We start from the raw sequence: 27,839 nt of genomic DNA, 5'->3' as shown, positions 1-27,839 counted from the left end.
TCTTGATGTTAGCCCAGCTGTCTTTTGCTTTTCTGTTTTTTTACTTTTGTGCCTCCTTGTTATATGTTCAGAGTATAGGGAAATCCCTCAAATAACAAATTCAATATGCCATCTTGCTCAAAATGTTACCCATAATTTTTGTTTGTGTGTGTAAAAAAAAATCAGATTCCACAAATCCATGATGAAATTCCTGCTCTTTCCCACAAATCATCCCTTGGGTTCCATGTGAGTTTCAAAATATAGAACTAACGTCATGGGAGTCTGGTAGGAAATGAATCTCTGTACTCTCCAAAACTTTGGTGTTAACTGATCAGATTGAATTTCCATATAACCAAAACGCATTCCTTGGCCTGAAGCGTTATCTCATTAGTAAGTATAAATTGGTGCTTATTCAGCTGAGCAATGCAATTTTTGGTTTAATAAAAGCCTAATCTTGCTCATTTGTTTACTCTGTTTACTCCCTAAAGGCTAAAGCTTTGTGACTAAATACAGTGCTTAATAAACAGAAGAAAAAGTATTAATTGTAAGCACTGCCACATTCCTAAGAGCTGAATTTGGCTGCAGACCAAATGGGCTCTTGGGTAGAACCTACTATGTTGCCCTCAAGCTTAGACTTCCAGCTCTCATAAAATGGATCTTGGGCTCAAACAAACACATTTTTAGAATAATAGTTTTGCCAGAGCAGATCAGCTCAGCTAGCATAAATCTTCACTTGTAATTCTCTTCCTCTGTCAACCTTTACATCTCTGCATACTTTCTTCCTCTAATGCATCTCTCTTATGTTCACAATAGTGGTTACTCATCCAAATGTGTCATTGGTGCTGGACAAAAGAGAACTAATCTTTACTTCTTTTTCTATTGAAATCTCACGTTTCTCCAGGTTAACCATCATGTAGACAGAAATTAATTTCTTCTCCACAGCTGACACTGAGAAAGAGGGAATAAATTGCATGTGTAAAAAATGCAGGAAATGAAAGTCTTCTAATCGATAAAGTGCAGACCTCTCTGTAGCTAGTCTTGTCTGGAGTAACTGTCTCCCCATTACTGAAGATCTTCAAACAAATGTTTGATGATCATTTGGTATCTCAAGGGAAGAGGTATTGGGTGTGTGTGTGTGTGTGTGTGTGCGCGCGCGCGTGCGCTTTATAAAAAGCTTTTTAAAAATTATTTTGTATTTTATTCTTTTGACTATCCTTTATTCAATATTTGCCATTTTATTTCACCTTTTATACTTAAAAATATATATTATGTTCTTCTTAATTCTAAAAGAAGTTCCTTCTTTCCTTCAATTATGTTTCTCTCTGAAGTCTCATCCCTATCTTTTCCTTTACCAAAGAATGCATGTTGAGTTATGTATATATATATAAATTTTTTGAGAAGGAGAGAGATAATGGAGAGGGGCAGAGAGAGAGAGAGAGAGAGGGAGAGAGGGAGGGAGAATTTTAAGTAGGTTTCACGTTCAGCACAGAGCCCGATGCAGGGCTGGATCCCACCACCCAGGGTTCATGACCTGAGCTGAAGTCAAGAGTCGGACGCTCAACTGCCTCAGCCACCCAGGCGCCTCTAGTTATGTATGTTCTTAAAAGCAGCATACATAATTCTTCCCATTGAACTCTGGTCAGTGTCCCCCACAACTGTAATGAGAACTCTAAGACAGACCTATGAGCTTGTCAAACAGGGTTACATGTGTGCTCCCATGCTCATGTGAGGTCATGGGACATGTTGCATCCTTCTGAAGTATAAGTTCTACCCAATAAGACATTGAAAACATTATGCGGTTAATAAAACAAACACAAATTATGGATATCACTGCAAAATCTTCATGAACTTAATATTAAAAGAAGATCCTAAAGCCCCACTGTAGCCCCAGATTGCCAGACTCCTTCTCGAAGCCTGTTGGGTCCACCATAGAGTAGTAGCTTAGTCATTTTATGGGTGAGACCAAGAGCTCTGCAGTGAGATTTGAAAGTGCTGGGGCAGTCTGGGCCCCATGGACTCTCAGAACTAATCAAATGAAGCTTCCCTCCAGGACAAACACCCACACTGATGAGAAACTAATGGGAAAGAACCCAAACTTATCAAAGAAGCAAAGGAAAGAAAACTTTGTTTTTGTTTGTTTGTTTGTTTGTTGTTTTTAAATAAGGAAAAGGAACAGACAACAGCATTACAGTAAATGTGAGGTCATATTTTTTTGTTGTTGTTATTACTTTGCAAAAATGACAGGAGAGGGAGCTCTAGAGCCATAATGCTGGGAAAACTGCTCCGACCCACCCACCTTCCTGAAAGTAAAAGGAGACTCCAGAGAAGGAGCAGAAGGTGGAGGAGGAGCAGGAAGAAGAGAATGAGAAATGGATCATGGTCGATTTCCATACAGAACTATTATAAGTCATTATGAGGAAGAGGAAATAAAGGCAGAATGATTCAGGCAATGAAATTATGCCAAAAAGATACATCCAAAACAATAGAAAACTACAACCCAACATATTTTTAAGTAGCTAAGATAAATAAAGAAGGTACAAAAGAATAAAATCTACCAAGATTAGGAAAACTCCAGATTGAGGTGATTAGAGAAATTAAGCTCTAAAAAGGAAAAAAAAAATACACACACACACACACACACACACACACAAAGAAAATAAACATTTGTATCAGTCTTTATTTTCATTCTGTTGTATTTAACACTTGATTTTCTGGAACTCTCTCCTACTCTGGCCACCAGTAGATGACAATCCTAATTCTCATCCAGCCACTTCTTCCTGCTCTGCCTCAGGGGCTCCTCTCTGTCATTGCCACAGAAAAGGGACATTTCCTATGGCTGTCTCTTGGCTACCTCTTTCAGTTCACTCTACTCAGTGGCTGCAGCAACTTATAAAATTGAATACACTTCAATATGCCTGCATTCCTAACATGTCCTATTCATGACCTGATCCATGTATGACCAGCCAGCTGCCTTTTTCCTGTGTCTCACTGGCACCTCAGATGGACCAGGTCCAAAGTCACTACTTAGCGTTTAATCTATGTCTCATCTAAAGTTCTATAGCTTGGAACTTAGCTTCTTATCTCCCAAAGCATCCATCTCTGTTCTTTTCCTCATGCTGCCACTTAATCAAACATCCCTGTCTGTTTATTTTTGCTTCCAAAGTAGTTCTCAAATCTGTTCCCTCCTGTCACATTTAACTACTACTGTGCCAGGTCCTTCTATACCTCAGAAGTGGACTCTTGCAATAACTTACTTGCCTTCTCTGACTTCATTCTGTCTCAACTGCAAATGATGTTGTGTAGCACAAGGACACTATGTTTAGGGGGTTCCATTTACATAAAAAATAATGTGAGTGTTACCACTCAGTGTTGTGTTTCTGTCCTGGCTCTGCCTTCTTCGAGGGCAATAGGTCCTTAGCTTGTTTTTGTTCTCAGCGCTATGGAAGGAATTAAGCATTTTAATGACAGTCCATAGAAACTACAATAGAGTAACTATTAAAATAATTGTGACTGCATTAAAATATCTCAAAATGTCCCTAAAATTGTTCAAGATGTCACCCTCTAGAACTGCACTGCTGTTCACTGCCCTTTGAATACTCTTTTATATGCATGAGGTGGTATCTTTGAGTAACTGCTTGAAAAAAAAAATATGCAATACCTTTTTCCCCTTCCTCATAGCACATCGCACCCTGATATTTGCAACATCACAAAACCCACTCAGGTCGGTGCAGACCAAGATAAAAGCAAGTTGTAGTGTTAGGTGAATGAAACAATCCTACTGACAAAAGACGTTTCTGTACTAAAACAAGAGAGAGAGAAGGTAGTCTCAATTTGAGGAAACATTACTGGATTTACATGTATATAAGGCCGTACACAAGAGACTATAAACTCTGAACAGAATTTCACACAAATCTATACATTAGTCAAATAAGTAACAATGAAAACCTCTCTCATTTCCTGTAGAGATGAGTGGATGCACCCTGTTATTGTCTGCTGTATACTTATGAGAGACCTTCGGACTAATTTGTAGGTTCCTGTTTACAGTTCCAAGGACCAGAAGACCCAAGCCTTGTATCTTAAATTCTGAAGGCGAGGCTTATTATTGGGCCCTATTTTGTTTTCAAGGAGGGCATGGTGGGCAAGAAGCACCTCTCTGTCAAAGAAAATGTCAGTATTTTTTTTAAAAAAATGTTTCTTTATTTATTTTTGAGAGAGAGAGAGAGAGCATGTGTGTGCAGAAGAGGGACAGAGAGAGAGGGAGAAAGAGAATCCAAAGCAGGCTCCATGCTGGAGCTGTCAGCACACAACCCCACATGAACTTGAACTTGAACTGGGCTTGAACTCATGAACTGTAGATCATGACCTGAGCTGATGCTGATGTCGAGCCAGCCAGGCACCCCTCATCATTTTTTTTTAATGACAGCAGATAGCATCACTTGCAGCAACAACAGCAACAAACTCAGATTTATTAGAAACTCTGAGTAGAAGCTGGATATGTGACCTACATCGAAGCCAACAATGGGGCTGTGAAGAGGAAAAGCGGGTATGATACTTACATCACAGAATTCGACCTTGAAGTGGAAGAGTATGTCACCTTACCAAAAGGGGATATTCACAAGAAGAAAGAAATCATCCAGTATGTGTCCTTGCATGACTGGATGTGGCCAACACATGGCCCTGGGGGGGCAAAACATCCTGTCTATGATGGGCAAGTTAATGGAGCCAAAGAAGACCGAAATCACAGACAAACTGCAAGGGGAGACTAACAAGGTGGTGAATAAGTATATTGATCAGGGTATTGCTGAGCTAGTTCCAGGTGTGCTCTTTGTTGATGAAGTCCACATGCTGGACATCGAGTGTTTCACCTACCTTCACTGGGACCTGGAATCTTCTATTGCCTCCATCATCATCTTTGCATCCAACCGAGGCATCTGTGTCATCAGGGATACTGAGGACAGCACCTCTCCTCATGACATCCCTCTTGACCTTCTGGACCATGTGATAATCATTGGGAACATGCTGTACACCCCACAGGAAATGAAACAGATTATTAAAATCTGAGCCCAGACAGAAGGAATCATGAAGAGTTCTTAATACATCTACGGCCCACCACATGCACATTGAGAATCACTGGCCTACAGAGATTTGGCCAAGTTTGCAATGTAGAACTCAAGCTCTTTGGTAATCTAGGATCAACTTCATTTGTAGTCACATTTCTCAATCCTGCATCCTTTCCCATTCTCCTCAAGGCAGAAGGACTAGCTGGGATAGGATCAGCTAGAACACGGAGAATAAGTAACAGAGACACTATATAAGGAACTGGGGAGTCCCCAAAAACTTTGGGATAATTTGAGGTCAGTCAACCTTTTGATAGTGGAATTAAACAATTGAGAAGATGACCATGCAGAAAACATATCATTGGGCAGTCTGCCAGTCATTTACTGAGTACTTACTCTATGCCATGGAACAGATTAATGTTAACAACAGTGTTAATCAGCATTAGAGTTCTAACAAAAGATGTGGGGACTTAGTTATTGAGGTTGTATTTCTTTAGAAGAGTTCCGTTGTCCAGAAAGTAAGGGAGGTAAAAAGATTTTGGTCTATTGTAATAACTGGAGTGCCATGTGGGAGACAATATTTTGAGAAATTCAAACAAAGGACAAGAGCCCTTACTGACAATACTAGTGGAAGATTCATGCACCACACAGCAATGACTGATTGTCTCTGGGGTTCCTTCTACTCCTGGAAGCCAACTGGAATATTGTAGCAGGCAGTGTCTGTGTAGGATTCTATGCTAAAAAACAGGCTGTTTCCGCTGGCTCCATCAAGATTCCTCCTTAGAGTGCAAGTATGTCTAATCCCTGGCAACGGTTCAACTAGAAAAGTGGTTTCAGTGAGCTCAATGAGTTTCAATGAGCTCCTTTTACTTTCTCTCTTGCCATGATCCTGGTTCCATGCAGGTGCTAACACTTAGAACAGAGGTGCTAGGCCCTGCACAAACTTCTTGGCCCCAGAGAAAAGGCCTAAAATGAATTTCTTATATCCATGTTTGGATTTAACCTTTGACTTCAATGCCTTCATTGAAGTTCTTGCCTTTGATTCTCTTTACTTTCGTTTTGACATTTGAGCCCATTTTCTAACTTTCTTGTCCTTGGATGTGATCTCTCTGTCCTTATCATCCCCTGTAATGAATATTTGTCTTATAGAACCCATTACTGACAACTAAAAAACTACATTCAAATTAACTAAAATCAAGTTAACACTAGAAAAATTTTTCTAATACTACTCTGGGTTTCTATATCTTTACTGCCCATGGGGTGGGGAGGGGAATCTTTGATTTGGTTAGGATTTTGTTTGTTTGTTTGTTTGTTTGTTGTTTGTTTTAATAAGTGAGAAAGCCCCAGATAAATTATTATGAACCTAATTATTTTTACCTATAGGCAGGAAAAGGAAGCATACTTGATCACTACCATTGACTTGGCTTAATTAAGCATCCCAATAATGAGTATCATTAATTCATTCAACAATTTTTGAATTCCAAGTTCAGATAATTCACTGTGCCCTATTTTGTGGGGAAGGAGAAAGTGCATGTTGCATATTGAGTCCATTGCCTTTAATTTAGTAAGTACTCAATGTTAGCACTCTTGCTGTTGATCGTCATAAAAATGGTGAATGTGGCATAAATATTACTGACAATCTATTTTCTACATAAAAATATTTTGAAATTATAGATTAGCAACCAGACTACAGAAAACCAAGCAAGATGTATCAAAACTAAGAGAAGAATATCAGGTGATCAAAAAGCCTGAAATGCCAGCCAAACAGGTTTTTTTTTATTTCTTTATTTTGAGAGAGAGAGAGAGAGAGAGAGAGAGAGAGCAAGAGAGCAGGGGATGGGCAGAGAGAGAGGGAGAGAGAGAGAATACGAGCAGGCTCCACACCTTCAGCTGAGAGCCTGACATGGGGCTGGAACTCAAGAACTGTGAGATCATGACTTGAGCTGAAATGAAGAGTTGGATGCTTAACCAACTGAGCCATCTAGGTGCCCCCAGCCAAACAGGTTTTTAAATGTGACTGGGAGTCATCTAGTTATATGTTTTTATTTGACTTAACAGTGACCTTCAGCAGACTCCAGATCATTAGACTTGATGTGGCATGGGCCACTGATGCACAGGGGAGCTGGGCAAGTCAGGCTGGAAAGGCTGTTACCTAGTAACAATGCCTAACTAAGGTGAAAAGATTTGGGGAAGCTGGATGGCTGGAAAAACTTGATTGAGTCTTTCTGAAAGGGCAAAAGCAATTACACTAGGGTAAATGGCCATTTTGTTCACAGGAAGAACAGTGGAATAAAAATAAATGCAACAAAGAGCTCTTAAGACACTAATTCCTGAAGACTGGGTATGTGCTGAATACTCCTGTTATGCAGAGACTAGTGTGGTTCAACAGAGAAAAGTCATTCTTCCAAGATGTGACAACAGTCTGGATGTATCTTGTGAAATCCTTTACGTGTGTCAATCCAAACGCCATGTTTAATTTTGGGAATTTGGAGAAATTTTATCTGTGATGCTGGGATCAGCATGCCCTGGGAATTCGAGTATAGGACTGAAATACACATGAAAACTTAGAGTTGAAGTGGTGACTCTATATCATCTTCTTTGCACATTGGCAAGATAGTGTTCAGAACTCTTTGTTTTGTCTTTCTGTCTTTAAAAAATGAGCTGACATATTCCAGATGGAATGAAGGCCATTAGCAGATTGCCAAGCCCTCCAACAATGAATTACAGGCATCATCATGTGATAGAAGTAGGGTTAATCATTGTGTCACTGGTGTCCACAGAGTTGATAATTTTAGATTTTGGGCAAATGTAAAATTGGAATCTTCGGCTGTCTTTTGCCAAGCTACTGAGTGTCAGCACAGAGTCAAATATGACAGAGAGCCAGTGAGAAGTCTGTTTACCTGGGGCAAACATGGCTTATCTTTTAAGAGTGTTTGAAGAGTGCACAGAATTTCTAGGGAGAGCAGTATTCTGGAGGATGCTCATATGTTCCTGTGATATTTGCTTCCTGCGCATATCATTCATGTGATGCAATGGTAAATTCAGATTATCTGTTCCAGTAGACAAATTCAATTTAACACTCAATAAGATTCATTGCTAGCCCATGCTTTGATTTCTCTGGGTTCCTTTAAATTACCAAAGTGTCTTATATGTAAGCTGCACTGACCAATTTTCATTTGGGGAATATGAGGAAAGCATCTTTTAACAAAAATTAGGAAAATTTCAGCATTAAGCATAGACTTAATTTGCTCTCAGGCTTCATGCTAGAAATAGCAATGATCTGGGTAGAAAGAACAGCAAAATCCATTAGAGGTTATTTGCACTTACTGTGAATTTTTAAAATCAATTTTACTCTACTACCTCATTGATATCACGTATACTTAAAGAGTGTTTAGTGAGGCATTAGAAGAAAGAATAGAGATCACTCGGGACTGAGAGAGGGGAAGTCTTGATGTAGTGTCACAAATGAATATCATCTCAGATAAATGTCAATATCTGAAAGTCAGGGAGGGTGTGCAGCAGCAGAAAGTGGAGCACAGAAGGGTTTGGACATATCTCCTACTTTAGAAGTCAGCCTGGAGCTACTCCGCATCATCTAACTTCAGTGAAAGCAAATGTACAGGAGCACCTGGGTGGCTCAGTTGGTTGGCAGACCTACTCTTGACTTCTGCTCAGGTCATGATCCCAGGTCATGGGATTGAGCCCCACGTTGGGCTCCATGGTCAGCATGGAGCCTGCTAAAGATTCTTTCTCCCTCCCTCTGCCCCCCTCCCTGACTCACTCTCTTTCTTTTCACTCTAAAAATAATTTTTAAAAACCCCACAAGTGTACAGTTCAAGGTGATCAAATTGGTAAACCTCAGATTTAATAGACTAAACACACCTACAATAAAGTAAAATCTTAGAGATTATGACAACTGTTCAGCATCTGGCAGATCATTGTCAACTTATGTCTATTCATATATATTCACTTCAAGACGCAAAGATGTATCTTTCAAATCAGGACTATGTGAAAACACTAGGGTTAATATAGAAGAGAAGGGCCATCCATGAAGCAGTACTATCCACTAGACTCTACTTTGTGATTGTGTTGAATTCTTACAACTATTTTCTGAGGTAACACAAATGCTTGTTTATGGTGGAGGAAATCACAACCTAGAAAGGATTAGAGAGTTTGTCTGAGCCTATGTGACTTAGGTTGGGAGCCAAACTCCTATACTTCTTCTAAATCATTCTACCCTCCAGTAAAGGTACATGTGTTGGATGAATGCAAACATATCCATTGATTTTGTTGTAGTACGACTGGGGAATTAGAGAACTTGATATGTGGGTGTGGAGGTTGGTTTAGTAGTATATTTTGGAAATGCTTAGTTAATATCTTTGTAAATTACATTTAAATATCTCTGCACTTACTTGTGTGAGACTCTACGTGACAGAATAGGTAGGAAAATCCAGTTACCCATGCATCTCCTGATAAATCAATGAAGACAACTGCATTGACAAAAGTATACTTATTTCATCTTTGCTGAAGGGCACATTTTACCAAACATTGGTTCAGTAATTTCACTGGCAAATCTTAGAAATCTTGTTATTTATAATTATTCACCTTAAAGCATTTCTTTCCCCCTTCCTTCCTTACTCCCTCCTTCTCTCCCTCCCTCCCTCTCTTCCTCTGTCTCTTTTCTTTCTTTTTTTCTTCCTTCCTTCCTTCCTTCCTTCCATTCTTTCGTTCTCCTCTCCCCATCCCTCTCCTTTTCTCCCCTCCCTCCCTCCTCCTTCTTCTTTCTCTCTCTTTTTGTTTGAAAGTTTATGAAAGAAGTAAGAATGTCTTTGATGCACTTTGAGAAGATTGCAGATGAATAAAGGATGACCTTTGGGGTTTCTTTGGTATTGATGAAAAGAGTGTGGGCTTTTGAGTCAAACACACCTATATATTCAAGCATACATATTTATTAGTTGTATGACCTGGAGCAAATCATTTCAACTGCCTTCTCTTCTATTTCCTTAGCTATAAAATAGAGGAAATAATGTACTCTCACAGAGTTGTAGTGAAAGTTAAATGAGATAATGGGTACAAGAGCATTTACCCCAGTATTTTGAACATAGTAAGTGCACAGTAAATGCTACCTACAAAATTACCATTACTATTATTGCTATAATCACACCTGGAAAAATCATTTATTCTCTCCAAACCTCAGAGTACTCTCTTTTAAAGAGAGGCTTAAATAAGAAAGCATGTGTGAAGTATAGCCTTGATGAATGTGAATGACTCTTCAATTCACTTTCATCCAGACACCCTTTTATTGCCAAGTAACTTTCCTTTGTTGGGGTTGGGACTGCAGACAGTCAAAACTGACCCTGTTTCCAGAGTCCTGGCATTCAATATGGCCTGTCATTTTCTGAGAATATACACATTCTTGAATTTACCTTCCCTGACCAAAAAAAAATCAAGTTGGGATATTAGGTATCAGTTCACTTGCTGCTATGGGACACACGCTGCCTTGTCAGGGTTAGAGTATCCCAGGTATAGTGAAGTCAGTCACACAACTTTTCATCAGCTTGTCTTACACTCATCGTTTCGATCTAGTCAGTGCTCTTCAAAATGTAAGGGGATTCAAATCCCCTGATGATCTTGTGAAAATTAAGCTTCCATTCCAGGAGGTCTGGGTCAAGGCCAGAGGTTCTGAATTTCACAGGTCCCAGGTGGTAGCAATGCCACAAGCTCACATGTTGAGTAGACAGTCTTGGAGTCCTTACACATGTTTGGAGGGTAGTTAATGAGCTCACACCCTATTCAGATGATCGCTTTGACTGGTAGAAATTAGCAGACATTCCTTTCAAGTCATATATTCTCCACTCTGAGCTCTGTGTTCCCATTTTTCAACACCCCTTCCTTAATTGTGAAGATAAAGTAAAAACACTTTCTGTGCCTCCTCTTCTGTGAACTTTCCCTGGTGCACCCCGTCCCCAAACAGCACCTTCTTTTATTTACTGTGCCCCCATGGCATATGGCATTGTACCTAAGTTTAATGATTGTTCTTTTCTTTTGAAATTTTTTCTCTATTTTTCTCTATTTTATACTTTTGACGATAACAGAGCACCATGAGGGAACTCCCTATTCAGTTCTTTGCACCTCATGCTGTCTTAGCAGACACTAGATGTTCAAGAAACTCAGGAGGCTGAGATATTCAGTAGAACAAGCAGTGTCCATTGGAGGCAGACAGACTCGGGCTCAAATCAATGTAAAGTTAAATAAGTAGCTTAGGTTTTCTTCACCTCAGCTTCTTCACCTATAAAAATAAGATATTTCACCTTCCTCTATAAGGTTGTTGTGACGATTATGTAAGATAATATCTGTGTGTCGTGTGGCCCCAGTGCCTAAGGGAATAGCCAATAAATGTTAATATTGTGGTTTATCATTATCACTAACATTATCGGATTGTTTGAGAATTACCTCAAATAACATAAACAAATATTAGAATACAGTTCTTCCCCTTCTATTTTAGAGTGAATGAATTCATGTTATATTTATCTTATTATGCTCTTATAGCATACAGTTTTGTTATTGGGACTTTCAATTTTTCATAGAATGAGGGCTATCTAAAGAAATTGAAAATGAAATATACAAATGCGTATTATCATTCATTTCACATATTAGGTCCTCGAAAGATGTTTTTGATCTAAGTCATGAGAAAACTTCCTCGAGCAATACTTCCTACATTTAAACAACTTTATGCCTGAGACGGTTCAGCATTCCCAAGGTCAACCATTTACTGACATACTTAATTTGCAAACTGGGATACATAGTTTGCTATGTCTGGTGTTCATTTTCACTGAGGTTTTTATGCCCAAATCCCCTCTGATCCATCTGGTCACAAACTTGCCTGAGATGTTCTCTCCCTCCTGGTGCCTCACTCTTTGCAACAGAGATAAATGGATTAAGAACATGAAATAATTGAAGCACATCAAGTGGAGAAGACAATCACTTTCCATAGCGTTGCTTGCATCGATTGCAATTTGAATGCATGATGACTTCTTTCCCAGGAGTGTGAAAAAAGAAATCGTTCATAAAATACCCAGGAAGTCTCTCAAGGAAACTAATTAATGGCATTATTATCTTAAGCACAGCAAAGATTATTGAAAAGTTTCCTGTTACTCAAAATACTTTATAAAACAAATTATGATTACTTCGGATACTGTGCTTTAATGAATCTTTCATTGATTTCCTGTGTGTTTACAGAGAGGTTTCAGGCTTTATTTTCAACAATTTACACAGCATTTGAAGGAGAGGGCTCCACAGGCACTGGAAAAAGAAAGCCATTTTCTGCTATTGCATGTCATAAAGCAAGAACCAAAAACTAGAAATGAAGGGGAAAAAAAGGTCAGAGTCCCGTATATGTGTCCTGCCACACCAGTAGCATTTCTCTAGAGTGTATCAATGAGAAATTGATTAGCTGAATTGAAGAGTGATGTGCATATCCAGATATGTTAGACTATGCTGCAGTTTTTACCAAAGCAGTTACACTAATTGACATTTTGATTGTTGTATCCATCACAACAGGTGGTATTTTGTGATTTTCAATTTGCCACCTTTGCATATATAAATGTATCTTGTCTTGGACATAATTTATATTTCCTTAACCATATTTTCTTATGTGTTATGGCCATTTGAACACCCACCCCCTTTTTTTAGTGCTTCTCAGGTCAAATTTTGCCCAATTTTCTCTTTGGTTTCCAACGTTTTCCACGTTGACTAATAATACTCCGTTATTAGTTTCAAAATATTTCTTAGGTGTGCACGTGTGGTATGTGCTGTGCTTATGTTGGGAATAACTCCCCAGTCTCCCAATTTGGACTTTCACTTGGTTTACGATGCTTTTTGATGAATAGAAGTTAATTCTGCATTTTAGCTTAAATTTTACCTGTGTTTAGTTTTCTTTTCCTTTAGTTTGTTCTTTTTGTGTCTCATCTAAGAAATATATCCCTATGATGAATTTCTGAAAATATATTCCTGCATTACATTCAAAAAGTTGTATGCCTTTGCTTTTCACATTTAGATCTTTAATCTATCTTGAGTTGAATTTTCTTCTTGTACCAGTGTATCAGGCAGATTCAGTGAGGAGACAGACCTCACCAGGTTTTTTCTTAAGTAATTTAATATAAAGAACTGTTAGCAGATGTAAACTATATAGCACATGTAATTACATAACTAGAAAGACAAAACACACACACAAAAAGAACCTTGAATTATCACAGAGGTGGCGACTGATAAGCAGTTATCATATGTACATTTCGCCATATGATTGGGGAAACGGAGAGATTAACATTATTGAACAATAGCAGCTTACAGGAAGGGACCTATGTGTTGAAACTCAGATCTCTGAGAGAGCAGTGCAGTTCAGTTGGCTCTGAAGCCTCCAAGCTCAGAGAAAGGGCACTGGCCAGCTGGAGCCATGTTTCAGAGAGTGCAGTGAGCTTCTGCAAGTACTGGAAAAACCACAGACTGTATTTAACTGGTGCTATGGACAGGGGCTGCCCCTGCCAGCTGATACAAGAACTAACAGCACACCAGAAGCCACAAGAAGCTATTATTCTGAGGAGCTGTTTCAGCCTCCCAAACTTCTATCCCTGTTTCCTCAATTTAGTGAGACCCATCATGCTCTGCTTGGGATGCCCTCTGCCATGGTCTGGAAAACACATCCAGAGGAAAACCCAGGGCAATCAGAAGGCTCACTCACCTCATTTGTTTGCCCCCATTTTTCCACTGTCAGTGATCACAGGTCTACACTGCTGGGTTCCCAATGTCCGCAAAGAGTTGTTTTCTAGTTGTGTGCAGCAGGGAGGGTGGATCAGTTCCAGTTCATCTAATATGGCTGAAAGCAAAGATTCTTATGTCTTTGTTTCTATTTAATTTCTATTCCTCTGGTAGTTTATAAATTTTACATTATTATTTTACTCTTTTAGTGGGTGCAATTTCCTGACATATTTTTGTTATATATTTTAAGTTTTACCTTATTTTTAAGTGAAATGGAATGTTTATAGTTTGCTAGTGAGGTTTGGCTGGTAACAAACTCTTTTGTCCGTCTAGATGTGTCTCTGCCTCATTCTTTTAAAAAAAATTTTTTAATGTTTATTTATTTTGAGAGAGAGAGAGACAAAGTGCGAGCAGGGGAGGAGCAGAGAGAGAGGGAGATAAAGAATCTGAAGAAGGCTTCAGGCTCCAAGCTGTCAGCACAGAGCCCGGGGCTCAAACTCACAAACCACCAGATCATGACCTGAGCCAAAGTCGGACACTTAACCAACTGAGCCACCCAGGCGCCGCATCTGTGGCTCATTCTTAAAAGATAATTTCATTGGATGTAAATTTCTAGCCAGGCATCTCTTTTCTTCAGCGCAATAAAGATACCCTACTTTCTTTTGACATTGTCATTAGTCTGCTATTCCTTTGTAGGTAAACAAGTTTTTTCGCCGATTTTAATCTTTTTTTTCATTTTTGAAGCTCTGGAGTTTCACTGTAATAAATCTTAAATGCATTCTTTTTTCTACTTGCAATTCTCTAGCCTCTTGAATCTGTGCTTACTTCACCCTTTCTGGAATTTCTCATCCATTATGTCTTCAAATGTTGCCTCTATTTTATTCCCTTTCTCTTCTCTTTAGAAATTGTGAATGCTTATTAGATCTCCTTAGTCTCCCATGACTCTTAACTATGCTTTTCATTTTTCCCATGTTATTTGGTTTCTGCTGCATTCTGGAAAAGTCCTATTATATTTCCAGTTTACTATGTATCGCTTTAGCTATTTCTAATCTGATATGAATTCTACTAAAAGAATCCAGTAGGTTGTATTTTACCACGCCATGCTACATGCTACAGACAGGTACTATCTAGCTTGGCATTTTCCTTTTTCTTAGAACATTGTAAGCTGCGTTGAAAACCATATCCGATATTGGAAGAATTGTGTTTTTTACTGTTCATTTTTGTTCTTGGAGACTTGTTTTCTTAGGGACTTCATTGCTTTATATTTTGTGCTGGTGATTTTCCTTGAAAATTACTGGCATGAATTTTTTTCAGGCCTGGGGAAAAAATGCTTTTTTTCTGCATTTGCCTATCTTAATGCCTGGGAGGCCTGAGTGCCTAGAAGTTCATAAATTTCATGCCTTGAGCTTCCTTGGACCACTCAGGCGGAATTTGAACTGTATATGTGGAAAAGATTTGAGGCTATGACTTTTCCAGGACTTTTATTTTCTCCTTTGCTAATCAGCACCATTGCAGTTTTTCTTGTTGCTTCCTGAGGGTGGAGAGTGACAATTTTGTTTTATTTTCCTTCTTAACCTTTACCTCAAATTTGTAGTTATTTAAAGATTCAGCTTTTTTGTGGAGAGTTTGCACTAAAGTCCTAAACTTGGGTGAGCCTTGGCATTTTAGATAATCTTGTTTATCTAGATATTGACCTGATAAATCCCTGTTATCATTTCCACTCTATAATGCTTCTAAAAAAGATTTTTAAAATATATCTCAATTAATTTAATATTAATCATTTATCTTAGTATTATCAATGAGAGAGTTGGTCCAAATTGTGTAGCTCACAGTAACCCCCAAAACAGATGTTCCCTAGATAAATTTTCATGTGATATAGCATCTCCTTTAAGAGCTATACCTTTATACTTTTGACAAGTAAATTAGGTGACATCTCTTGCTATAAATAGTTTTCAGCAAATAGCTATTTTAATGATTGGGGATAAAGACTGTTGGGCAGATAACTTCATTAAAATTTCCTTTGACACTATATATTTTTCAGGATGCTTGTATCAACATCTTAGTATGCAAATAAATTTCTTTCTAATCAGATAATGAATATCGTTTCCTTTTTATTTTTTCCCTTAAACTTTGGCTTTAGAAGATCACTCCTGTGTTATATGAAAACTCAAATTTATGTTTAAATTAACTCTGTAAAGCAGATGCATGTATAAGTGCAACTAGTAAGTACAATAATGAATTTAGATTATTCAGACCTGTTTTCCTACAGAAGGCGGCTCAGGCCTCATCTGTCCTCAAAAGATTAAGCCATTCAGTGTCAGACATGAGGTTAATGGCAGTCTTCAATTTCTATGAAAACCCATGTTCACCAAGATATTCCAAAGTCAGTGTACTTATTGAAATGGTTAGACTTATTGAGGAAGGTCAGTTTCAGCCCCTAACCGCCCACTGTTATATCCTGTAGTTGTCAATAGCATCCTGTTTAAACATTTTGTCTTCCTCCCTTGATTGAGAGAGACAATATTATTGATGATGTAGGTGGTAATTAGAATAGTGCTTAACTAAGCCCAGATAATGGAGTACCTACCCACAGGGTTTTGTGAAGGAAACTACCTGCTGAAGTCTAAGCTAAACTCTGATTGGTGAGTCCTTGGAGAACAACAAAGACGGGATCCTTGCCTTAATATTACTTTCATTCCAGTGGGGAAAAGGCGATAAGCTAACAGGTAACATATAAAATGTGAACTAGTTTCACTAGCACAATGGATAAAATAACAAGAAATTGTCCAAGAGGATAACAAAGGGGGGATTCCAATGAAGGCTCACCTATGTGATGAAATGTAGGCTGAGATGCAAGCATGAGAAAGACCAGAAGCATGAGAACCTGGGGAGCAGGAGAACTTCTACCTACATCTGTTGTAGAAAAGAGAGGAACCTGTCCTAGGAGTAAATGGGAGGGAAATATATTTGGAGGATAATGAGTGAGAAGCAAATTGGCTTGAAGGAGAGGTTTTCCAGTACTGGGTCACACAGGTCCTTTCCGACCCTGGTATGAAATCCGCTGGAAGGTAGAGAGGTATCTGGAGAACAGAAACAAACACACTGATGAAAAGCTAATAGAGCGTGAAGAAGTTGGTGTGGTTTTGAACAAGGGTAGTCTCCATAGAGATGCATCTGGTGAGCTTGAGCTCTTGGGACTCATGGCCTTCCTCTAAAATTACCAATGCTGCTCTGATTTCAGTTAACTGTATGGCACTGGGCACAGGCCTGTTCCAAGGAGTTCTGACTTTGGATCAAATGTTTTAATGTGTTGCTGCTATTTCTAATGATTTTTATTCTCAAATTTGTCTTGGTATATCAGTGAGGATAAAGGGAAAAGCTGGCTCTAGTGGAGATTTTTTTTTTTTTGTAATCTTAGTATTAATAACTCTTCAGTGATTCTTTTTTTTTAAGTTTATTTATTTATTTTGGGTGAGAGAGAGAGAGAGAGAGAGAAAGCAAGGGAAAGGCAGAGAGGGACAAGCAGAATCCCAAGCAGGATTCCTGCTGTCAGCGCAGAGCCCAATGAGGAGCTTGAACCCACAAACCACAAGATCATGACCTGAGCTGAGATAAAGAGTTGGACACTTAACCAACAAGCCACCCAGGCACCCCTTCTTCAATGATCCTTAAAAATAGTTCAAAAAAAATCAAACTCCTTTCTATTCTTTTGCTAGAGAACTGTTTATTTTGTTTTGCTGAGAGACTGGTTGGGTCCTGTTATGTTCTTCAGAAGGCTGGTTGCATCACAGGAAAACATCAAATGGAGGCTTCAAGCAGGTATGAGACCCAAGAAGTCAGAGATGCTCACAATGGCTCATTGCCACCTCCTTTTATAAACATGACTTTTAAGTATTTCCAACAATGGTGATGACTGTCAAGGCCTGGAATTATGCCAGGTTGTCTGAATATTTTGACAAAACACCATTATTTTTTATCACCTTTTCTCTTTTATTCGTATTGGGTTAAATAATTGAATCTTTATTTAGTTTTTTCTGGTTTTATAAAAATTTTTACTGGAGACAGAAATTCCTGAGCTTATTCCCACATTACACATTAGCAAAGGAGGGGTGAGTTTGTGGACAGTAAACCAGGCTTCTCCTGAGGGACCCACAATGACGCAAAGAATTGCAGCTAAAAGAGGCCCCCCTTCAATTTAAACCTGATGATTAATTAAGACCCTTCAAAGCGCCTCTTCTTAGAGAAGGCATAAATTTGAAGATGCTGTTGGTTCACATTTCTGGAATGGGTTTTGGAGCTGTCATGTGCCACTGGTCCAGAAACCCAGATTAGCTAAACAGGAGGAGAAAGAATAATTAAGGAATGGCAACTGGAAATCTAAAAATAAATGATGCAACTGGGAATCTGATGGGGGTTCCAGAGCCAGGGCACAAAACTGGACGAGTTTAGGGGCGCCTGGGTGGCGCAGTCGGTTAAGCGTCCGACTTCAGCCAGGTCACGATCTCGCGGTCCGGGAGTTTGAGCCCCGCGTCGGGCTCTGGGCTGATGGCTCAGAGCCTGGAGCCTGTTTCCGATTCTGTGTCTCCCTCTCTCTCTGCCCCTCCCCCATTCATGCTCTGTCTCTCTCTGTCCCAAAAATAAATAAACGTTGAAAAAAAAAAAAAACTGGACAAGTTTATGTTCCTCCTTAGTTGATCATCAGTATTTCTGATACAGTCTGTTGTAGAAAGACAACGCATCAGGTAGAGAACCTCTGAGGCACTATTTGCTTATAACCCATTTAGTTCCTACTTGGCATACACTCTAATCATTTTACTTATGAAACATTTCTACTCATATTCTACATACACTTGAGAGACTCAAACTCCCATTTTGCTTTCAACCCTTCCTGCTTTAATGTGATGGAATTATAGCTCTCCAGAGCACCATTTGCTGCCAAGGCCCTAATTGGTTGTCAGACAAAAATGTCATGGGAGGAAGTCACCATCTCAAAATGTGTTTTGGCCTCTTGTTTTTACAAATGTTTGCAACACCTTACCAACATTTTTTCCCCTGTAATCATGTTCAGCTTATAAATGAGATGTCTGTCAAAGCACGTGAAATAAGAAAGGTTAAAAAAAATGACATCCAATTTTTTGACTTACTTAGGTGGCATCTTGACCTATTTATTTTTATTATACTTGATATATAATAATTGCATTTTCAATAACATCAATTTGAACAAAGTTTCAAGCACTCAGGAAAGGGAACTGACGGTTGTTTGTGTCTGGAGATTTACTGACATCACCTTAATACCTCAAAGAGAATGAGCAAAGTATTATTAGCTATATCTACTTAAATAAGGCTCACACACTGCCATACATTCTAGTGACATAATTATATGCAGCTAAGATTTGAACATGAATCTGTGGGACTGCAATGTAGTTTTCTCTACCCTTGGAACTTTAAATCTGCTCTAAGGGTAGCAACATCAGCATTGCCCAGGAGCTTGTTAGAGATGCAGAACCTTGAGTGCCATCCCAGACCAAACTACATCAGAATCTTTATTTTAACAAGATCCCCTGATGAACCCTATGCACGTTAAAGACTGAGAAGTACTGATTTATACACCATGTCTCCAAAACAAGGTGGATTTCTTTTCCCATTTCCTATTTCTTCTACCAGTGCAAAGGCAGCCATGTGGCATACTTTAAACAAATTCATTTTTACTTCCCGACAAAACACATCTAATTTTTGTAGGAATAGTCTGGGATCTCATCGCACTATTCAAATTCTTCTTCTTTTTTTGCTTAAATAATCTCCTCTCACAGACCATTCCTTTTCCTCTTCATCTCCTAACATCTATTACAAGTTCCTTAAGCAAACTGACTCCCGTTATTATAAGGTGGCAGTGCAGCTGGTGTTTCCTTGTTTGTACTGTGAAGGAAGAACATTCATATGTTACTTTATAGATTCTGCACATATTTCCAATTCATTTTTCATGTACCTTCAGTAATTGCTTTTATACCTACCTTTTGAATGTGATTATCTGTGTGTATGTAGTGGGGAACAAAACACAATATCAACTGGTTATTTTGAATAAATATATTAGAGTCTCTTTTCTCACTTTGGTGGTTTCTAGTTTGTAAAACACACTTTCTATTTACACCATTCACACTATCACAAACGTAGACCTGAATGATACAAGACTACATTAGGATCATTTTACCGAATATCACAGGAAATAAATATACGGGTTTTACTTAAATCCAGCAAAGAAAATGACTCATTCCACTTTGCTATCATGAATTATTATTTTTGGTGCTCCACATGATATTATCTGATTAAATATATGTGTATGATTAAATATATTGATTAAATATATATGATTAAATATATGATTAAATGTATATGATTATATATATGTGTATGTATATGTATATTTCTGTTTGTTCCAGTTTTATGATGTCCTTAGGGAAGATATAGATGGGTGTATTATTGCATAGATGACTACGTATGTCATTTTATTAATTAATTAATTTTTTTTGAGAGAGACAGAGCCAGAGAGAGTGCGTGAGCAAGTGAGCAGGGGAAGGGCAGAAGGAGAGGGAAAGAGAGAGTCTTCACTAGGCTCCATGCCCATTGCAGAGACTGATATGGCACTGGCTGTCACAACTGACTGTGAGATCATAAACTTGAACCAAAATCAAGAGTCGGACACTGAACCGACTGAGCCACCCATATGTGGTTTTATATTTTCAGATAGGCTTAGAATAAGAAAATATTTAAAATTGAGCTACTAATTAAACTACTTTTCTTTTTTTAAGAAATACTTCACTAATTTTTCTGCAGCAAAACCTTCACCTACTTGTGATTAATAAAATTACACATGCTTCATTTTTAAGTTTTAATTTTTTTAAATGTTTGTTTATTTATTTTTGATAGAGCAAGCACAAGCTGGGGAGGGGAAGAGAGAGAGGAGATAGATAGATAGATAGAGAGAGAGAGACAGAATCTGAAGCAGGCTCCGGACTCTGAGCTGTCAGCACAGAGCTCAACATGGAGCTCAAACACACAGACCGTGAGATCATGACTTGAGCCGAAGTCAGTCGCTTAACTGACTGTGCCACCCAGGTGCCCCCACATGCTTCATCTTTAAAAGTTCAACCCAGAATTTAGCGAACTAAGGTTATCTCAAAATGATGACTTCATCCATTCAATAGATACTTGTTGATTATTTTAATTTTTTAAATGTGTTTCTGGTCTTGTGATTCAATGATGAAAAAAATAGGGTTCCTGCACTCGTGTAATTGACACTATGGTAAGTCAGACATATAAACGCCAAATTACGACATGGGGAGTCAGTGGTACAATGATTTCTACTTTACAGTATAGATGTGATTTGGCTTGAGATCTGAGGGATAATGGCCGATGAATGGGCTTGGTTGTAAAGGCAAATAGTTAAGGGATGATGGTATTGGCTGGAGCAGTAACGAGAAGAAGCAATGGTGGGAGTTGAAACAGGACAAGCAGGTTGGTGTCAGTTCAAGATAACATCCACCATGCTTGGGGCACCTGGGTGGCTCAGTCAGTTAAGCTATGGACCGTGGCTCAGGTCATGATCTCACAGTCTGTGAGTTCGAACCACGCGTCAGGCTCTGTGCTGACAGCTCATAGCCTGGAGCCTGCTTTGGATTCTGTATCTCCGTCTCTCTATGCCCCCCCCCCCAGCTTGCACTCTTTCTCTCTCTCTCTCTCTCTCTCTCTCTCTCAAAAATAAGTGAACATTAAAAAATTTAAACACACACACGTGCACGCACACACACACACACACACACACCATGCAAAGAAGAGGACAAACTATGATAAGCCATCAGAGAACGCTCAGCCTACAATACTCAATATTTATTCAATACTCCCCATTGTGCTGGTGATTGTATACATAGTCTCTTTCTATTTCAATTTTATACGTCATGGGGGGATAATGGTGAATTTCATAGAGTGTCACACAAAGAATATCTGGGATGTGACCCAAGATGTGCTATCCCTAACACTTTTTCCCTTTTTTAAATATGCAATTTATCATTTATTCAAAGGATACAAATTATACATATATATAAAATGTGACAAAAAGAAATAGCCTGTTTCCACCTACTCAGCTTAAAGAATTATAACATTGGTAACACTATTGAGGCTAACTTTGTGCCCGTCTGAAATCTAAACATGCTCCAGAGCTAAATAATATTCTTTAATTTGTATCTGTCTCCACAATATATGGTGTATTTACTTAATTTTGTTTTATTTTATTGAGCTAAGGACACTTAACATGAGATGTACCCTTCTTAACAAATTTTTAAGTGCACAATACTGTATTGTGAATAACAGGCACTATGTTGCATAGCAGATCTCAAGAACTTGTGCCTCTTGCATAATGAAAACTTTATTCCTGTTGTTTAGCACCTCTCCATTTCAGAAACTTACTTAAATAGTATAATATTCCACATGTATTTTGGTGACTTTCTAAAATTCAATCTTATGTTTGTGAGATTTTTCTCTATTGATAAATGTAGGTGTAGGGAGTTTGCTTTCCCAATCCATGTATGTTTTAACCTTAAAATGGCTGTTGGGTGTTCTAAATTATTGCTTTTACTGTCAGTGCTATTATAAAATCTTTATCTATGTCTCCTCACGCACTTGTGTAAAAACTTTTCTAGTGTATTGACTATATCTAGGGTGTTATTTCTGGGTGGTGGGAAGCATTCATATTTAATTTTAGAAGATAACATTGAATAGTTTTTCCAGTTGGCTTCACTGATTTATACTCTCATCCGTACCATCTTCTTTCTATGACCTTGTCAATAAGTACTTCTTAAAAAAAAAATTGGGGCTAATCTAATGGGTTGCAAATGGCATTTCAAGAATCCAATTACAAGGCAGATCTTTTTTTCTTATAATGTATTCACTTTTATATTTCTTCTGTGAAAAGCCCAGTCAAGCTTTTGCAAGTTTTTCTTATTGATGTATAGGTGGTCTTTTCATATTCTGGATGCTAATTCTTTGTCAGCTATGTGTATTGCAAATTATATATTTTCCCAGTTTATGGTTTATTTTATTGATTACTTTTGATAAACAGAAGTTTGTACTGTAGTTAGCGTTGCCAGACCCTCCCTCTCTTCTTTGTGTGCTTTGTGTCTTGATTAAGGAAAGTAGCCCTAGCTTAAGTTAATGGGTATGTTCTGCTCTATTTTCTTTGAAAAGTTTTAAAGATCTGCTTTTTAGATTTAGATATCCAATCCATTAAGAACTGATTTTTGTGAATGAGTGTGAGTTTGAACTCCAATGTTGTTTTTCTCCCTGTGGATATTTTGGAATATCTCTTTAGGCAGAGATGTTGCACGAGTACAATTTTGCTTGAGGATGGACTTGGTTTACAAAGAACTAAAGACAAGCAGACCAGTAAAGAAGCTACTGCTATCATTCCAGCAAAAGATGATGAGGGCCTGAATTAGGAGGGTGCACGGGAAGATACAAAAGATAATTTGGAGCCACAAACAACAAGACTTCATATCTGATTTTAATGGGCATAAATACCATTTTGATTGTCAGAGATTTTATGATAATTCTTAAAATGAAATATTCTATTGCTCTACCAGGGTATGGGGTCCTTGCGTGTCCTCTGCTTGCTCTGCTACCCATTTAGACATGTGCACTGTCTTCAAGTCTGCTGAAATTCACTTTTTAAATGTGGACTCCTTCAAGTACCCTTTACAAAATAGCAATCGTGTTATCCTGAGCTTTGATATATGCAAATACCTGGCAGTCTCCAGTTCCTCATGATTTATTACCATCTTTGCATGATTATTTTTATAGTGCCTGTATATTTTCACTAGATTATAAGCTCTGTGAGGGAAGAAGTTTTCATCTGTTTGTTTACTGCTATATCACCAGGACCTATGTCAGTGTCTATTAAATTATTATAGTCATTGAGTACACAAACAGGCAGAAAGTAATTACAGTTGACCCATGAACAATTGGGGACTTGGGAGTGCCAATACCCATGCAGTTGAAAATCCACCTATAACTTTTGATTCCTCAAAAATTGAATAACTAATTGCCTACCGTTGACAGAAGCCTTATGGATGTCATAAACAGTTGATTAACACATATTTTGTGCCTGGAGGTGCACCACCTGCCCAAGGTCAAGGGAGGCTGCAGCCCCATGTGAGTGTGTGGGCTTCTGGGAAGCCATGGGGTCTGATCCCCGCTGTGGGAAACAGTGTACACCCAGCCCAGGAGGAGCCCAAGGCCTCCAGCCACTCTGGCACAGCCCTGGAGCCTGGTAGGGAGGATTTGGAGGGCAGGGATGTGGAGGTCCCTGAGCAGCACTCCCTACAGTCTGGGCACTTCCTTTGCTTCAGCCCAGCCTCCTGCCCACCAGCACTGGCGGCTACACCTGACAACACTGCCATCACACAGGACACCTGCAGCCCTGCCTGGTCCCAGGCTCCCTGTGGGATGCTGACTGCCTTGGCAGGCTTCCCAGGGTACTCAGAAGGCAACGGGCACCACTGGTGCCAGTAGCCTTGGATTTGGTCCCATGGAGACTGGGGTGGGCAGTTATAAACAAATGCCTTGTGGGTTTTGCTGTCAACTCTTTAAAAAAAAATTGCATAAAAGTGGACCTGGACAGTTCAAACCCATGTTGTTCAAGGATCAGTTGCATATGCCAATGAAATGTGTTGTCTTTTTAAAAAGAGAGACTTGTAAAAACCTAGTGTTTTTAGAGTTGTAACAAATTTTTGCTTTTCCTACAATGGTAAAATTCTGGGGAAGTGGCAGAATGAACCAGTGTGCTTAAAGCCATCTTCCTATCAGATCTCACTGTAGTACTTATAAAACAGTTTAAGAATAAAAATGACAAGCAGAAGGAACCATTGTGAATACCCCAGTTTGGCCTGCACATGTCTGGGTAAGCCCATCCATCATCTTTATTTCACATTGACAGTAAAAGCAATGGCTTCTAAATTAACTGAACCTTTAGAGATAAAATGAAATAAAACTGTGAAAATTAATTGGCCTGCGTCTCAGCACCTGCCTAGATTGAGGCAATACTTCCTCCTCAGCCCTGCCCCCACCCCCTGCCACAGGGTTGCATTTAACTGGCAGTGCTCTACTGGGCTGGCTTTGAAATGTTCAGAGTTAGATTGCCTTGTCTGTCTTCATCCATGCTTTTGAGAAGAAAACCATGATAGATGATTAAAGAAACTCGTACAACAACTCGTGGGCTGGAGTTTGCATAGTCTTTGGTCACATTAGAGTTTGACAAGCATCTTTTCCCCAATCCACACCTTAGAGACAGAAAATTTAAAAACTTCTCACCTGGCTTAGGGGTTGGCATCTATCCTGATATCACAGCTGGCTTAGATGACCCCCAATGTGACCAGGTTTTTCTCAAATATGTAATGTGAATATGTTTTACCTGGCAGTTTTGTAGATTTTGATTCAGTAGTGCTGGGTGAGGGTCTATGATATTGCATTTCTTACAAGGTCCCAGTTGATGTTGACATACACCGTACCAGTACCATATTTTGAAAAGCAAGGCACACTGGGAGAACTGGACAACAACATGCAGAAGAATGAAACTGGGTCACTTTCTTACACCACACACAAAAATGAACTCAAAATGGATGAAAGGCCTAAATGTGAGACAGGAAACCATCAAAACCCTAGAGGAGAAAACAGGCAACAACCTTGTTGACCTCCACCACAGCAACTTCTTTCTTGACACGATTCCAAAGACAAGGGAGATAAAAGCAAAAATGAACTATTGGGACCTCATCAAGATAAAAAGCTTCTGCACAGCAAAGGAAACAATCAACAAAACTAAAAGGCAATTGAGGAATGGGAGAAGATATTTGCAAATGGCATACCGGATAAAGGGTTAGTATCTAAAATCTGTAAAGAACTTACCAAACTCAACACCCAAAAAACAAATAATCCAGTGAAGAAATGGGCAGAAGTCATGAATAGACACTTTTCCAAAGAAGACATCCAGATGACCAACAGACACATGAAAAGATGCTCAACATCACTCATCATCAGGGAAATACAAATCAAAACCACATTGAGATACTACTTCACACCTGTCAGAGTGACTAAAATTAACAACTCAGGAAACAACACATGTTGACGAGTTTATGGAGAAACGGGAACCCTCTTGTACTTTTGGTGGGAATGCAAACTGGTGCAGCTGCTCTGGAAAACAGTGTGGAGGTTCCTCAAACAATTAAAAATAGAATTACCCTACTATCCAGGATTAGCACGACTAGAAATTTATCCAAAGGGTACAGGAGTGCTGATGCATAGGGGCACATGTACCCCAATGTTTATAGCAGCACTATCAACAATAGCCAAATTACAGAAAGAGCTCAGTTGTCCATCAACTGATGAATAAACAAGATATGGTTTACATATACAATGGAATACTACTTGGCAGTGAGAAAGAATGAAATCTTGCCATTTGCAACAACGTGGATGGAACTGGAGGATATTGTGCTAAGTGAAATAAGTCAGTCAGAGAAGGACAGATATCATATGTTTTCACTCCTATGTGGATCCTGAGAAACTTACCAGAAGACCATGGGGGAAAGGATGGGGGAAAAAGTTTCAAACAGAGGGAGGCAAACCATAAGAGACTCTTAAATATAGAGAACAAACTGAGGGTTGATGGGGGCAGGGCGAGGGGAAAATGGGTGATGGGCATTGAGGTGGGCACTTGTTGGGATGAGCACTGGGTGTTGTATGTAAGCTATGAATCATGAGAATCTACTCCTGAAGCCAAGTGCACACTGTATACACTGTATGTTAGCTAACTTGACAATAAATTATATTCTAAAAAAGAAAAGAAAAGAAAATCAAGGCACACAGAATTCTGGTTACAATACTGAATATTATCAACCTAAAGCTAAAGATGAGATTTTTTAAGACAAATTATTAGAAAAAACTAAATGATGAAGATGCTTGAGTTCAGAGTAAAATATTATTTGAAATATATTTTATATGAAATAAAATTAAATATTAGGATGAGGTATTTTTTGTTTTAATACTATATTAGATGAAAAACCATTGATTGTGCTTAAAGCTATAGTAAAATGTGGGCAAAATAAAAATAAGATCTTTATTGTGTATGGAAAAAAGCAGAATCAGCATTGCAAAAAATCAAATCAGAGAACCAATAGGTGAATTAAAAAAACATAATCAGGATGCAGAAGAGATGTCTCAGGAGATAAAGTGAATACAAGAATACATGAACTACACCAAACTCAGGCCATGGAAATTCTCGTAAACCTGGCCCAGGGGGAGGGAAATGATTAGAATCAGTAATTATGTAACAAAAGAAAATCTTCCAACTATAAAGGTTTTTAAGGGCAAGAAGGCTTACTATAAGCTGGTAGAACTACTAAGCAAAAACTAACATATACACATTCCCTGGTAAGTTTTTAAACCTCAAAGCAAAAATAAGGAGCTTAATGCTAAGTACAAAATTAGTTCATTTTGAAAGAAGAGAAACCAGACTAGATTCAAATTCTCCTCTGCAACAGTCAAAAACAAAAAGCAATGAGGAAACATCTATAAAACCATCAGAAAATTAAAATGTAAAGCAAGATTTTACATCTTGACATGTTGTCCTAAATGTGATGCAAAAGAAAGTTGCAAGAACTTGAGGAATTTATCAGCAAGCACCAATCACTGAAACCTGTGTTCATATCATAAAAGGCAGACCACAGAATGAACTCCTAGATCCAAAATGTTTAAGTTGTTTCATGGCTTAGTCATTGTAATGACTAAGTGTTCTAAGAAATAGAAACACGAAGTACATTATTCATACCTCTTTTATAATCCTCAGCACACTGCATTATAGTGTAATAGTTGCTTCCTTGATTGAGACCTTTGCTCCACAGCAAGATCATCTTGAGAGCAAAGAAATTTATTTGTATTATCTGGTGTATGCTCTGAAAGTATTTGTCAGTTACGTTTGTTGTCTCTTGTGGCATAATCTCTTTTAAATCC

The 27,839-nt window shown here is 38.6% G+C and overlaps 2 protein-coding genes across 4 annotated transcripts in view; both read left to right on the top strand.

The window, feature by feature from the left end:
• The window catches only part of LOC115527668 (ruvB-like 1), a 46,643-nt gene extending 41,595 nt beyond the window's left edge, over positions 1 to 5,048 (top strand). The window contains 3 exon segments of the mRNA XM_030335456.1: positions 315 to 369; positions 4,465 to 4,657; positions 4,659 to 5,048. Coding sequence (XP_030191316.1) covers positions 315 to 369; positions 4,465 to 4,657; positions 4,659 to 5,040 — 630 coding nt within the window. The 3' untranslated portion in view covers positions 5,041 to 5,048.
• NRG3 (neuregulin 3) overlaps positions 1 to 27,839 on the top strand; it is a 1,071,332-nt gene that overhangs the window by 876,833 nt on the left and 166,660 nt on the right. The gene's annotated exons all lie outside the window — the stretch shown is intronic.

This window comes from Lynx canadensis, chromosome D2 (assembly GCF_007474595.2).
Source record: "Lynx canadensis isolate LIC74 chromosome D2, mLynCan4.pri.v2, whole genome shotgun sequence".
Classification (NCBI taxonomy): domain Eukaryota; kingdom Metazoa; phylum Chordata; class Mammalia; order Carnivora; family Felidae; genus Lynx; species Lynx canadensis.
This window is presented reverse-complemented; position numbering and strand designations above follow the sequence as displayed.